At 43.0% G+C, this 14,751-nt stretch overlaps 1 protein-coding gene across 8 annotated transcripts in view; it reads left to right on the top strand.

Moving 5' to 3' along the window:
• LOC119464000 (transcription factor E2F4-like) overlaps positions 1-14,751 on the top strand; it is a 179,192-nt gene that overhangs the window by 20,088 nt on the left and 144,353 nt on the right. For all 8 annotated transcript variants that reach the window (XM_049668519.1, XM_049668536.1, XM_049668522.1 and 5 more), the window contains exons 4-5: positions 1,963-2,061; positions 7,010-7,306. In XM_049668519.1, coding sequence (XP_049524476.1) covers positions 1,963-2,061; positions 7,010-7,306 — 396 coding nt within the window. The remainder of the gene's footprint in view (positions 1-1,962; positions 2,062-7,009; positions 7,307-14,751) is intronic.

Below are 14,751 nucleotides of genomic sequence, written 5' to 3' on the forward strand. Positions count from 1 at the left end.
CCCTTCTCGCGGAAAAAAACCCGAATAAAAGAAGAAAGAACGTGCATAGGTCGCACCGTTCCAAGACGCACCGACGAAAAATTAAGAAAAAAAAACGCGTCTTATACATCGGAAAATGTGGTATGCTGAATGTTTTGGAAATGTTTTGATGAACCAACCCAGCTAATGCTGCAGAAGCCTGAGCAGCTGTTGTGAGTGTTCGTTGTGCTAACTTTTAATATTGCGGTCTTGAAAATGATCAAGACAAGGCATGTTTTATAAAGTTGCAGTATACATCGATTCGTTTAATATAATGGATGTGTAGGAAGACTACACCGAATGGTTTGGAAATGTGCGGTAAACTTACCCAGTTAATACTGGAGAAGTCAGAGTAGCTGTTGGGAGCATTCATTGTGTTTTGTGAACTTTTTTTTTTTTTTTGGTATTGTGAACTTGCAAAGTGATCAAGGCTAGATGATATTAACATCATTGTAATATGTATTTATTTATTTTTATTTCACTGCAATTACCCTATGCTGAATGTTTTGAATATTTTTGGTGAATTTTACCCAGGGGGGGGGGGGGGGGGCAATACCGGAGAAATCTCAGCCGCTGTTGTAAGCGTTCATTTTGTGTTGTGATATTGAGAAGTTATCAAGGCTAGACATTTTTATTACAATTGTGATATACATTTATTTATTGTAAGTGCAATAAAACTGGTAACTTTTGGAAATGTTAGAGTAAGGAAATCCTATTTTGGAGGCCACTTTGAGTCCTTGAAAAACCTGTGACGGATCCTGGAAAGTCCTGGAATATCCTTGAATTTGTGCCTTAGAAACCTGTACGAACCGTGTATAATAACATCAGTGCATCGTGGAATTCTGGTGGCCAGGAAGACATATTTAAAGAACCACAAAAGAAGACAGTGTTCTCTTTGAAAAGCCATGCGCACACTGTGGGCAGATTTTATAGTTCGGTTGGCATAGTTTCTGGTTCTTCGACCTCAACAGTTAGTCTGGTTGGTCTGGTAGAGGTCGAAGATGTCGCAGTAGGGAAACCAAAAGGTGGCATAGAGCTGCTGCTTGTTCAGGCAATAGGTCTGCAGCAGTCATGGGACTAAATATGGCATCGAGGCAAATTGCATCCTGCAGACATGCTGAAGAAACTTTTCAAGTTTTGATTTGTTAGGAGCATCAGTGGGGATATCGGCACAATGAAAATAATGCAGCAATATGAATACTATTACTTAATACACCATGACTGTCCTCTTAGCGAAGTGACACTGCCACCTAGTTTCCAAAAATGTCCCACAACTAAACTTGTGAAAGGAGCTGTATTTCAGCACCAACAGATACAATCTGCATATACAAGATCAGAGGGGGAAATTAATACCTCAAGTAGCCTGCTGCAGGCCACATACTGCATATGATGCATAGTTTGTTGATCCCTGGTTTGTACCGTGCTTCATCAGCACGTTCATTGTGTTTTGGACCTCTACGGACCTCTACGCACCCTTCATCAATGTCGAACATTACCATTTTACAGCAGGAAACACTATGCATTTTTTTAGCTCTCCTATACGTGCTCTATGTTTAAGCCATTTCATTTTGAACCAGTCACTGCTATTCAGTTTGAATTTGGGAACTGTCAGGAATGTCCCTTCAGCTCTCATGAAAACTGCAGTAAGGGTTGTTCAGGTTCTATTGGAGATCTTGATTATTACTTCGTTTGAATACGATTAAGGTATTGCCATGTTTCTAGTAAAATCAGTAGCCAAGGTTGGTGTAGTTTAGTAAGAACCTTTGCTTTTTATTTTCTTGTAATGCATATGTTTGCTTGAATCTCAGCGCCTTCACCAGCCAGGGTTTTTTTTTTTTTTTAATTTTTTTTTTTCTGCCTTCTGATCCCCATGACTAAAGTACAGAATTAACAGTGCTTGGACTGGAACGCAGCCTTGCTAAAGAAGGCTCTGTTCTTGTGCAGGTTGCAGAGAAAGAGTACTGGGTTTATGCAAAGTCTGAACAAGGATCCATCAAGGTTCTGCTTATGGACAAGGAAGCTGATGAAGAAGGTTCACCACCAGTAAGTTTCATCTCTCATGAAAATAGTAGCAGTAGGCTTAAGTTTGCTGGCAATTTTACAGTGTTGGGCACTTTGTATATTGCTTGAGTGTTGATGTCCCCCCCCCCCCTTTTTTTTGTAAATAGTTTATCAGTCATAGACATGACAGCTGCACATACTTAAGTGGTAAAGGAGCAAAGTTTCATTAAGATGCAGTGATTCCACTCCTGCGCCAAAGTGCGCCAATTGGGATTTACTGCGCCATCCTGATACAATCGACGAAAATTGAGCCTAACTGCGCCAAACAGTTTCGGATTTGACGACGTGTATCGCCAATTGCACCACCGGGGAATTAAAACGTTCAACGTGACGATAGGGCGAGCCTTAGTTACAACCTTAGCTGCAAACAGGAGACGAGAAAGCTCTAGCGCGTACGTCCCAATTAAGGTCACTGGAACCTGGAAAGTACCACAGCCCTTTTCTCTAATTAGCCGCCGCGCCGCCGATTGGTCAGTTGCCGTCAGGTGATCACTTTTCACTATAGATGGCGGATCTAAGCCGCGCCGGAGGAGATAAGCAGAAAGACATCACTTGCACACGCCGCGCGTACGAGTCATCAACGAGGTCAGATTTTGCATAATTTAGTGTATATGTAACTTTCGTAGACTTAAAACAAAACGAAAGGAAATGCCCTGGTGCTGCACGTTCGGGTGCAGCAACCACCGGGAGTCTGGGAAAGTGGTTTTCGCGATACCAGTTAAGCGGAAAGAGCGACAGCAAGCGCCGTGCTATCTCTGGCTGCACCGGATAAAGAGCGACAAGTTCACTCCCACTTGGTGAACTTGTTGATATCGCAAAGCTGAGAAGCTCCTTGCGGTATTTCATCGAACTCCCTAAATGCCATAATGTGATGGAAAAGCTTCTTCGCGCATTTGCTTTGAAGACTGCGGTTTGCCTTGAGTAAACAAAGCGAGGAGATGCTCATAAATATGCAGAACCGAGCAAAATGTGGCTCGAAGAGCGACGGAATACGGGCGGCTGTGTCACAAATAGCAAAGTGTAGTGAGAAGATCGATCGACCTGTCATTGTTGAAAATTAAAATATAGATTTTCTCGTGTGTTGTTTAAAACAACACGAACATGACCTGGTTAATTCTGTTTTAGCATCCCTTTTCTTGTAGTGCAGTCAGGGACCCTTTATTTTCGTAGAAATAGATCTGTATGAAACATTGCGTGCGCGGTTAAATCAGTAGCCACGTTAGAAAGCGATAACCACGCGTATAAACGATTTTGTGGCAGCGCTTGATACCTAGTCATCCGAAAAAAAGAATCTTGTGTGACACACGAGCATCGGGATCGCTTTGCATTTAGAACGGGTGGCGCACAGTTGAATGCTTCACTGTCCGAGTGCAGTAGCCGACCGATTTTCCGGACTTCGCGGGGACTGAAAAATCGAGCAGTCCGAAAAACCGAACAGTCCGAAAACTCCCCCCCCCCCCCCCCCCCCCCAAGAGAAAAAAATTATGAGGCTTAGAGCGGCTTAAGAAAAATGTCGCACTTTCGCCCTAAAGGCGGAGCATCGCTTGCGATAGCCAATTAATAGACAGCGATACGAAGTAAGGATGTTAGTTTTATCGGCCCTATAAAGTTGTAAATATGCGCTTACTAACTAAATAAGCATGGTGTCACGCGCGCACAGGTTACATGAACACATCTCGCTCGATGATCGCGGGCATATTGACCTTCGCGCTGTCTATTCTCTCGCTTCAACGCGAACGTAGAAAAAAAAAAAACGGCGCATACGAAGCTAGTGGCACTCGGCGCACGCCCTTTGTACCCATCGCAGATCGCGGGCGCACACTTTGGCCACATAGCCGTCAAGATACGGTTACGTCAAGATACGCTTTTAAGATACGGTTACGGTGCCTGCGCAGCAGCTCCGTTGGCAGCCGCAAGAGCAGAATGCAACTCCCCACCGTGTGCGCCTCTGGCCGCCTTCCTCTCTTGCGTGCGTGAGAATAAATTGCGGTTGCTGGCTGACCCTCGCAAGCTTTCACCCGCATACAGCGTACGGACCGAACGAAAAAAAAAAGAAAAAGAAAAGCAAGTGGAGCTTTTTAGAACGTTTTGTCGGCCAAGGAAGAGCGGGCATGGCCTCGGAGACGAGGGGATAGCGTGCGTGTACTGATCTTGAAGGCTATACAGGGGGGCACTGGAAGCCAAGCCAGCGGAAAATCGAACATGGCGGCCTCCAAGATCGGATAGCGTGGCTTGGAGCGAGCGATTTAGTCCGGAAAATCGAACATTGGCTCCTAGATTCGTCCGAAAAATCGCTCGCGAAAATGCATTAGCTCTATGGGAATCCTGCCGGTACATCTATGAAGTCCGGAATATCCAACAAGTCCGAATTTTTGGAGTCCGAAAAATTCGTCGGCTACTGTACTTGTAATTTACATCGTATCTAGCTAAACGAAATGCGGTTTTGTTTGTGGATTTCACAGGGCCCACTGCGGCAGCCATCATGCTGTTCTTCACTGTAGCAAGCCTAGAAAACCCGAGGAAGAGCTGCTCGTCTTTTCCGCGCAGTGTTGCCTGCGCTCGCTCCGGCGGTTGTCAAAGTTCCAGGTTTCAGTGACTTTAGCAGTGCCACGCACGGCACCGACGCGGCGTTTGCCTTGCAAGGCGGCTCGATGGCAAAGTGCGGTTTCTGCCGAAGCTCGCGGTTTCAAGGTTAATTGGCGATTCATCGGCGGACGTTATCTACTCCGGGGACGCAGCTAGTAGCTTGTTTGAAGCACAGCATGCGTGACATGGTTATAATAACTGCGTGCCGCCAATGTGTCCATCATTTCTGTTTCTGGATATTACCGATGACATCTGGGAAAACTAGCAATATACGAAATGATATCAATTTGTGTCTGTGTGTGTCGCATGCACACAAGTGCATTTTTTTCTCCACGAGATCTGCAATAGATGGAAATGTTCACGAAGCTTCTCGTGAGAACATAATTATTCAGGTAATTGAATGTAAATTGCATCTCGCTTTTTCGAAATACTTCAGGATGTGGAAAATCAGCTGCTCCAAGCTGCTCCAAAATGCCAAATTGCCTGCTCCAAAGTGCTCCAAAATGAAATTTCTGATGCTCCAAAAATTGCTCCAAATCATAAGTCCGCAGTAGCATCACTGAGGATGTGACAGTCCTAGTATTAATGTTGCAAAGTGAGCCATGCACACTTGAATGCCGTAATTGTCGAAACAGATGGCCACAACACAAAATTTTGCAGGTCATAGATGTGTCTTTATAGAATTGTTATGCTATTATAATAATGGATGCTCGCACTAGTTAAAAATGTATGTTCAATATATACTGCAGGCTCCATTTCTCTTCAAAATTTCTCTCAGTAGATTTTTAAATGGTTTTGCAAAAACAGTCAAACCTGAATACTGTTAAACCTGCTTATAATGAACCTCCATATAACGAATTCCTGGATATAACGAAGTTTTTCTATTCCCCGCCGTTACTCCATAGAAGCACATGTATTTGAGACCTCTACGTGGCAGTGGGAGACCCCCTCGATATATTGAATTTTCCCCGCCAACAACCTGGAGATTTCGCCCCGAATGTTGTCATTTTCGCGCGAGCAGCAACTGGAAGCACCTTCTCCGCCGCGACAGAATGCGAAGCGAACGCACATGTGCGTGCGTGCGAGCGTGTGCGAGGTGGGCATTCAAAAATTTCGCCTCTGATGCATATCCACTCGCGAAAGTGGGCATGGCTTCTCAAAGGTTTGTTTACGTAGCAATTGTTACTATAAATAAAGTATTTCAACTGATATAAACAATTTTTTTACATAATACTGGAAGGAATCAATGAAAGATTAGTTTTGCTATTTCAGTAGTTGAAATATTTACCACTAGTGACACTATTATGCACATGAAACCAGCGGGAGCGAGATGTGCGTTTGTTTTTCTGTGAACGCTGTCAGACGCTGTGCCGCCGCTCAGTTCGCCTGTGCTTCCGAGTTTTTATGACCGCAAACCTTATATGGCTATTCTGTGTTCACAGAATAGCCGTGGACAGAATAACACAGGTGGGCTTCTACAATGATGGCAACAAAGCAAGTTCTTGAAGTACTAGGTATCGCATCGCACCAGGAGTGTTTTGCGAAGTAACACTCAATTGGATAGATCTTGTTCGAACAGACAAGGCTGAGTTTCAGGTCTCTGCAGAGAGCAAACAATGAAGGAAGGCCAAAGCAAGTACCATAAAAGGTTTCGGAAATAAACCTGATGCAGATGAGGCTGCAGACTACGCCCCAGAGGATGGTCGAACAGTAAAAACTTAAAACAAGATTTCTGAAAATGCTGTTTTGACTTGTATAAGGAACATTTTCACTGCAATGAATAAACATATTTTTTTGAAATGTCAATCAATAATTGCTCAGTGGTCATTGCAGAGACTGAACTAAATAAAGACTGAATTTTTTTATTTACAACTTTCTCCGTCCAAAAACCGCCTAGTTAGAATGTAAAATTTTAAAAAAGTTGTATTTCGGGAATGCAATTATGAAATTTATTTCTTTTAGTTCAGTACAAACCCTGCGTTGTAAGGAAGACGTGAGAGCACTTTCAGCACTCTAGAAGGAATTATTATCTTTTAAATGTTCCTTCACGAAAGTAACAAATTTGTTTCATTTATGTTTTTATAAATTCCATAATATTCACTTTCTTGCTTGAATTTTCATATGGAAGAAGTAAAAACATATTTAAATAGCTGTGTAAATTTTCAATTGTTTGTAGCGAGAAATGCTTTTATGAACTAAAGTCTCTTATTGGGGGAGTGTAGACAGAAGCTGTTCAGTTTTAAAGTTGTTATGATTATTTTTTTATTGTTTAGTTGGAATAAAAAATAGCTGTGGCAATGAAAATGGTCAAAGTATGGTGTAATTCATAACTGTTTCTACTTAGGTGCAGGTTCCGCATGAAGAAAAAGCTCCTGATTTGGCTGAGGCGCCTGCTGAAGCTTCTGCTGCAGTTACAACTGCTTTAAAGCAAGACGCAGAAAAGCCGGTCCCTATGGAGACTGAAGATATTCAAGGCGAGGAAGTGGTGTCAGCTGAGTCGGAGCAGGCTGAGGCTGCCTCTTCGGAGCGGGATTCTGCCGATGATGACAACCCTTTACCTACGATGCCAATTACTCGTCGCAAATCTCGCCAGCAGCAGACACCTATCAAGCGAAAGCTGAGTGACAGCAAAGCCCCGAATGTAAGTTGTCTATGTTTGCTTTGCCAGTTGCTGCTTCATTATTACTTGTTTTGTGTTGTTTCATGTGGTATGAGCAAACAGCGACCCCTGATGAGGGCATGCACTCACGAGGGTGTTGTCGCAGTCATCTTTCTTTGCCCTAATGGAGTTAAATGAGGGCAAGCAAGTGTCACTTGGACAGTGAGACCAAGCGAGGAAATGGCGATTCAAGCCACTACAGTTACAGCTTTGCATTTGATCGTAATTTAGTCACATTAGGCCAACAACCTGCATTTTTGTGTGCTAACTTCCAGTGACAGCCATTGTGTTGGTGCCCCTGTCACATATACCCTTAAAGGGGCTCTTAAACACTTTTCTAACCAATCATAGACTGCTCTTACTGTTAAAGGACGTCATCTCGCGAATCTCATCTCCAAAAAGTTTTTCGTCTGCTTCAACTGTAAGTGGAGTTATTGCACCGATACCTGGCTTGCTCTCTCCTTTCATCTCCGCTAGCGCGCAGGGAGCTGCATAGCAAAGAAGCCAAGAGGTGCAGAGCCCCTGCCAAAAGTGAAGTGTCACAGTGGCAAAAGGGCTCATCGCGGAACTCTGTCGCAGCTGTGGTAGACTACGCTACGCAGCACAGCGCTGCCATCTCGGAGGCCACACGCAATGCATAGAATGAAATCATTTTTCCATCTTTTTGAGATCGCAGACATTGATATTTTTCATTTATTTAACTCAAAATTAGCGATTGTGTATTATTGAGAATATTCTTGCGATCATGAAATCGGCGGATAGCATTGGTGGGCCAGCTGCTTTCAATGACGGCTTTACAAAAATGAGAGCAAGTGATTTTTTGTTGTGTTTCACAGTATATTGTAAATTTCCTGTTCCATGCAGTGCAGTAATATTTGGCTCACATGTTCACAGCAGCCTCTGTGATAGATCGGCAACGTTTTCTTGCTGTGTTCAAAAAGTGTTTCAGGCCCCCTTTATCCATGGGTATTGAATTTATGCATCTGACTGTCATACATTTGCCAAGTACCTTTGTATATATATATATATTTACATTATATTTACATTACATTACGTTATATATAATTTACAATATACTGTCAAACACGACGAAAAATCGCTTGCTCTCACTTTTGTAAAGCCGTCATTGAAAGCAGCTGGACCACCAATGCTATATATATATATATATAAACAAACATTGGTTCTATCTACACTTTTTTTTTTTCTATGGGGGAGAAGCGTCACAGCAGAGTGGCCAGATGTGAAATTTGTAAGTATTGTAGGTGTTGGCCTAACTGTAAACAGCACTTCAATTTCATATGGCATGCCATTTCTTTGAACATTTGTGGCACCACAGACACACAGTTGAAATATAATTATGTGAAACTTGGCAATGTTGTAGCTGCTAGCTTAACTCCAAATATGTTTTTTTGTTTCTTCCATCTCAGTACGTTGACTAGAAGAGCAAAGAATGTGTAATGTCTGACAGTGCATTACCTTTATTGTGCATTACAAGGGCGAGGGAGAGGAGGAAGATGGGCCAGGCAAGGCAGCTTGTCCATTGTGTCCACTCTTTCTGCTCCTGCACTGTTCGAAGTGCCACACGCTAAGTTCTCACTTTTCTCGGACACCAAGTTCTCAGTACTTGACAAATAGGAAAGTTTCTTAAGTGCACGCTCTTGGGAGAAGAATGCCCAATGCTCTGTGTTGAAGGATTTCTGCAAGAGATGCCCGCTAGCAAGCAAACACCTTTCTAGCTACTGTTTCAATAGTTCAATAACACCATTCTGTCGGTTGGAATTGTTTCAATCCCTTGCTGTTGCGGCAGTGACAGATCAGGTCATCGAACAGTACATCATTTGTTTGACTATGCAGTAAAACCTTGTTAATATGTACACACTTAATATATAGTATCAGTTTGTTTATTTATTTATTTATTTATTTATTTATTTATTTATTTATTTATTTATTTATACATACTGCAGCCCAATTGAGCCATCGCAGGAGTGGGTATGTACATTGGATACAACATCAAAACATTTGTCTGCACAACTCAATTTAAACACCTTGAAAATCAGAATTGTTTCAAAATCAAACGTACAAGTAAATAATAAACATAGCATGAATCAATTTCAGTGATATAAAAATTCCTCTAAAGGCAACAACCTAGTTTCACCTGGCAGTAAGTTCCATTTTTCAATTGTACGAGGAAAGCTGTACTTAAGTAAGTCAGTATGCAGTTGAATTGTGCAAGGTTAAGTTTGTGGCTATTGTTAGTAGCTTTCCATTTAGCAGGAGACAGATACTTGTTCGTTAATGAGTAGCGTGGGGTGTTATTGAGATTATGCAACAATTTAAGGCATTCACGATCGCACCGCTCGGACAGAGGTTGTAGACCTAGTGCCGCAAGGTGAGATGAAGGTAAAAAGTCCAGTCATAATGGCGGTATATGAAACGGATTGCTTTCTTTTGAACTGATTCGAGAGTGTTAATGTCAGATACCTTATAAGGGTTCCAGATGGGGCAGCCATATTCGAGAATGGGTTGGATGAGCAATTAGTATGTTAGCGGTTTTATTTTACGTGGAGCTTTTCGCAATGTGCGATTTAAATAGCCTATTTTCTTTAATACTTTATTGCATGTGTATGCAATATGCCTTGACCACGACATGTTAGGTGTGAAGATGAGGCCAAGGTACTTGTATTCAGACACCCTTGCAAGGCATGAGCCATTAAACGAATAATTAAACAAAGAAATAGAAGTGCACTTACGGAAAAATAAAGCTACTGTATTTAAAAAGTTTATATTCATTTACGTGGACGCGTCCAGCGACTACTGCGGACTTCCTACAGGAGTCCCCACGTAGTTTATCAGGACCAAATAAAGTTCATGTCCGTCTGTCTGCCATTTGTCGCACCACCTGCAAAATTGGGCAAAAGAATCGTTAAGTGAAATGTGATCAACATTCGTGTTAATTATGTTATAAAGCACGCAGTCATCACCATAAAAGGCGGATTTTTGCAGACACACAATTTGGCAAACCATTTATATTTAATAAGAACAAAAGTGGCCCCAGGACTGAACCCTGGGGAACTCCGGATGACACATTTACTATAGACAAGTTTGAGGAATTAAACGAAACATACTGGGAACGGTTATGTAAAAACCTAGCGATCCAGTCAACTAAGGATGAGTTATTAAGTATAGCGCAAAGTTTATGGAGAAGTTTTGAGTGTGTAACAGAGTCGAATGCCTTGGACAAATCTATGAAACTGGCATCATTTTGATTTTCAGTGTCCAGAGTGTGTGAAATGTCATGGGAAAATTCTACGAGCTGAGTTATACAGTCGAATCACGATAATTCAAACTCGAAGGGGCCCGAAAATTTGTTCGAATTAAAAGAAGTTTGAATTAAACAAGGACGTATTTTTGAAGTATTCGAGCACCATAGCACGATGCACAAACGGTGTGAGTCGTGAAATATCGCGGCGTGCAAGCGCATAGTGAGCGCAACCGCCCACGCCGGCCAACACTCGGTTCCCAACGGCAGAAAACGAAACTTCTGGGAGTGGACGGTGCCGCATGGCGACGGGCGCGCGCGCGCGGAGACTGTCGAAGGTGAGGGAGGAGGGGTGCAGGGAAGCAGATTTGGCCCCGGCAACTCCACCGCTTCGGTGGCTCCCCTCGCCCTCTCTCTCAACTCCCTCGCAGCTCCCTCACCTTCGACTGTCTCCATGCGCGCCCGCCGCCGGCACAGCCGGCCCGGCGCAGATTAGCCCGCTCCCTGAAGTTTCATTTTCTGGCGCTATCGGGAAGCGAGCGTTTGCCAGCGTGGGCCGTTTCGTTGGCTGGATTAGGTCTCCGCCGCTGCACTAAGGGGTCTCTCCTAAGCTTTTGCTCTAGGCGGTGTCGGAGCAATGCCAGTCGGAGGCGCTGCCGCGTTATTTGGCGCGCTGCTGAGAGGATTGTTGATCCGCGGTATGTTCAAATTAAGCGTGTTCAAATTAACGAGATTCGACTGTAGTACTAAATCCGTGACGAAAATCATGCTGGGCATCACTCAAAATTTTATTATTTTCGAGAAACTCCATAATATGCTTAAAGATTATATGTTCAAGAAGTTTACATGATTGAGACGTTAATGAGATTGGATGATAGTTTAATGATGACTGTTTGTTGCTGGATTTATGCATGCGAAGAATTTTTGCCAATTTCCAAACCAAAGGAACTGCCGAGGTCGATAAAGACTTTTGAGAAATTACAGTCAAATACCGGCTAGTCCAGGTGCAATATCTAACAAGAAAAGCGGTGTTAATGCCATTAGGGCCAGAAGATTTTTTATTTTTTAAGTGCAAAATTAGATTCAAAACACCTTCGATAGACATGGTAATGTCGCCAATTGAATAATGTGAGTCATGAATGGAGGCAGGCATGTCGAAGTTACCAGTTGTGAATACCAATTAAAAATATTCGTTGAATGCGGTGGCGATAATTAATGAGTCACTGGAAGGTATATTATTTATAACAGCTGTATTTGTGGAGGCTGACTTGGGTGGAATTGAAGCCCAAAATTTCTTAAGGTTACTCTTCTTTAGATGACGCAATGTAACGCTGAAGTAAGTCTTTTGATTAATTAATTTTGAGGTGAAGTTCCTCCTTGGCGACATTAAATTTAGCTATTTTAAGGGGGTCACTGTTTCGTTTTGAGCGCCTTAACCTCGCAACACGACGCGACAAGTGAAGTATGTCTTGCGAAATCCAGAACAGATGACGATTTTTTTTTTTTTTTTTTTTGTCTTCAGAGGGACGAAGCGCTGGATACAGCTTGTCACAATCATTTGAAAAGAGGCCTGTAAGAAGTTCATATCATTAAATTCGCTGAGCTGTTCGAAATCATCAAAAGAATCAGATCGGAGATCAATAATAGACGCGTCGTTGGTGCGTGAAAAATCAGGGAGAGTAGAATAAACAAAAGGATAGTTACGAACTGGAACAGAAATGGATACAAGAACGGCCTTGTGGTCTGAAATACCATCTGTAACTTTGCATTCGAAACCATTTTCTAAAAAGCGGGGACTAACAAAAACTAAATCTAAAACTGCAGCACCTCTTGTGTTTGTGTCAACTTGTTTTAAACCAAAACCTAATGAAAAATCTAACAGCGCTTTGCTTATTTCCACATCATAGCCGGTGAGCGATAAAGATGGCCACAAAATACCGGGGGCATTGAAATCTCCAAGACAGATCACGCTTGAAGAAGACAAGATACGCTCGTGCATGAATGTCGCTAAAGCGAGCAGCTGAGCTATTTTCGATGACGGCAGGTGGTAGATAACGCCAAATACTATAGAAATGTTTCCAAAAAAAGACCTTACACCAAACTGATTTGGTATCAGGTGGGTTGGGTAGTACTGAAAATTTAAGGTCAGGCCGCAAAAACAAGACGCCACCTCCTCTTCCATGACGTCTGTCAGTTCCAACAACTGTAAAACCTTTGCTATTTCGCTATCAAATATGTCATCATGCAACCATGTTTCCGTTACTCCAGCAATATGTGGTGAATGGGCGGAAATCAGTGAAAGAAAAATTGGAAACTTGTTAATAAAACTTCTAGCATTAACATTTAAGACGCGTAGGAGTTCTTGTGGTTGACTACTAAGGCGTCGGGTATTAACAGTGGTGACTTTTTTGGGGCGAGAAGGTACCTTAGTGAGCGTGTATCATCGTGCCAGTTGTACCTAACTTTATCGGTAAATGTGTGGTGAACAAAGGAGCCATTATTCCGAGAGGGCTTAGATGCTTCCCACATCTTTTTTCTGATTGATCGTATGCGCATTGAAAAATCTTCAGAAATATGGAAGTCAGAACCTTTAAGTTTGTGACCGTTTTTAAGGACGTTTGTTTTCTCGTGATAGTTGAGGCAATTTCATGATAATGGGGCGTTGGCGATCGGCATGCCTATGACCAATTCTGTGGCACCGCTCAATACTCGGGCATTCGATTTCAAGTTTTTCTTTGAACCATGTAGAAATATTAGATAGCAGAAGATAGTGGGTTTCATGAAGTGATTCAGTGAAGCCATGCAGCAGCAAGTTATTACGGCGAGATCGGTTTTCTAGATCATCATTACGCAAAGCAAGTTTGTCGATTGTGATTTGTAGCTGCTGAAGTTCACTATTCACTTTACCATTGTTTGCGATAAAAGAAAGTGTGGCTGGGAGTGATTCCAATGCGGTGACATGTGTCTCTAAGGCATCAAACCTTGATTTAACAGCCTGATGAAAGTCCTTGATATCTGCTATTTGTGATATACGTTGCTGACCCTTAATTAATTCGGCAAGCATTTGATTCACAGAAGACAAGTCAACATTCTTGGCATCTGTGGTACCCATTTCATCGGCAGTGGATGAGCTTCGCAAACGAGTATCAGGCACCGGGCATTCTTTAGTCTTGTTTGGCTTAGGAGGCCCCAGATTCAGTTCCACATCACCACTCAAGAGGAGACTGCTGACGCAGTAAACTAGGTCAAAGCACAGGGACACAAAATCATAAGCACACATAGAATTGTGTGGGTGAGAAAACAGCAGCAGAAAGTGATTATCAGAACGAATGCATTTGGAATTTTTTAGGTAACCTACCTGGGGGGGGGGGGGGGGGGGCGTAAAAAGCAGAAAGCGGTTCAGCATCCCACTAGCGCTGCTGTGATCTCGCCCACTGAAGAAGGCAGCTGTCGATGGCGCTTTTATATGTTCAGCTGGGGAAGTCACTATGCCAGACTTGCTGATGATTGGAGGAGCCAGGATGACATCACCAAAGGTGATGGGACGCAGACTATTGGCTGACAAGTCGATGAACAGGCCAGGACTATCTTCAGCGAAGTAGATAGGGCCGTCCATGCCCCTACTAGCCGAGTTATCCACACGGTGAAACGTAGTCCAAGAAGGGTTGTCGGTGTCATTGGTATCAAGGCAAAGAAATCCGGTTGGGCCAGGGACATGATCGGCAAAGCAGGCCAAAAACTGCGTAAAAAGCAGAAAGTGGTTCAGCATCCCACTAGCGCTGCTGTGATCTCGCCCACTCAATTAAAATGTATTTGCAACGATTTCCCGACCCAGTCTCCATAGAGCTTAATGTATTGGCTGACTGCTTAACCCTTTATTGACGAGTGTTGCCGCCTACAGGCAACATACCAGAAAAAAAAAAAAAATTCTTGCTGTGTTTCAGTATATCGAATATGAAGTTTTCGGCTAAATGTCTTCGGCCAACACTGATAAAATCTCGACCGGGTGAGGTGGGTCGTCACCGCAGGAATCAGGAGACGACGATGAAGGCGGGCATCGTGATGATGAAAAATAGAAAAGATTGTATTCACTTCATTGGTACATGGTTTTGACTCTATCCGAGTCTCGAGCGGTTCTGATTAAACGGGGGCCAGGACGGCCTTACAT

Source organism: Dermacentor silvarum, chromosome 1 (genome assembly GCF_013339745.2).
Source record: "Dermacentor silvarum isolate Dsil-2018 chromosome 1, BIME_Dsil_1.4, whole genome shotgun sequence".
NCBI lineage: Eukaryota > Metazoa > Arthropoda > Arachnida > Ixodida > Ixodidae > Dermacentor > Dermacentor silvarum.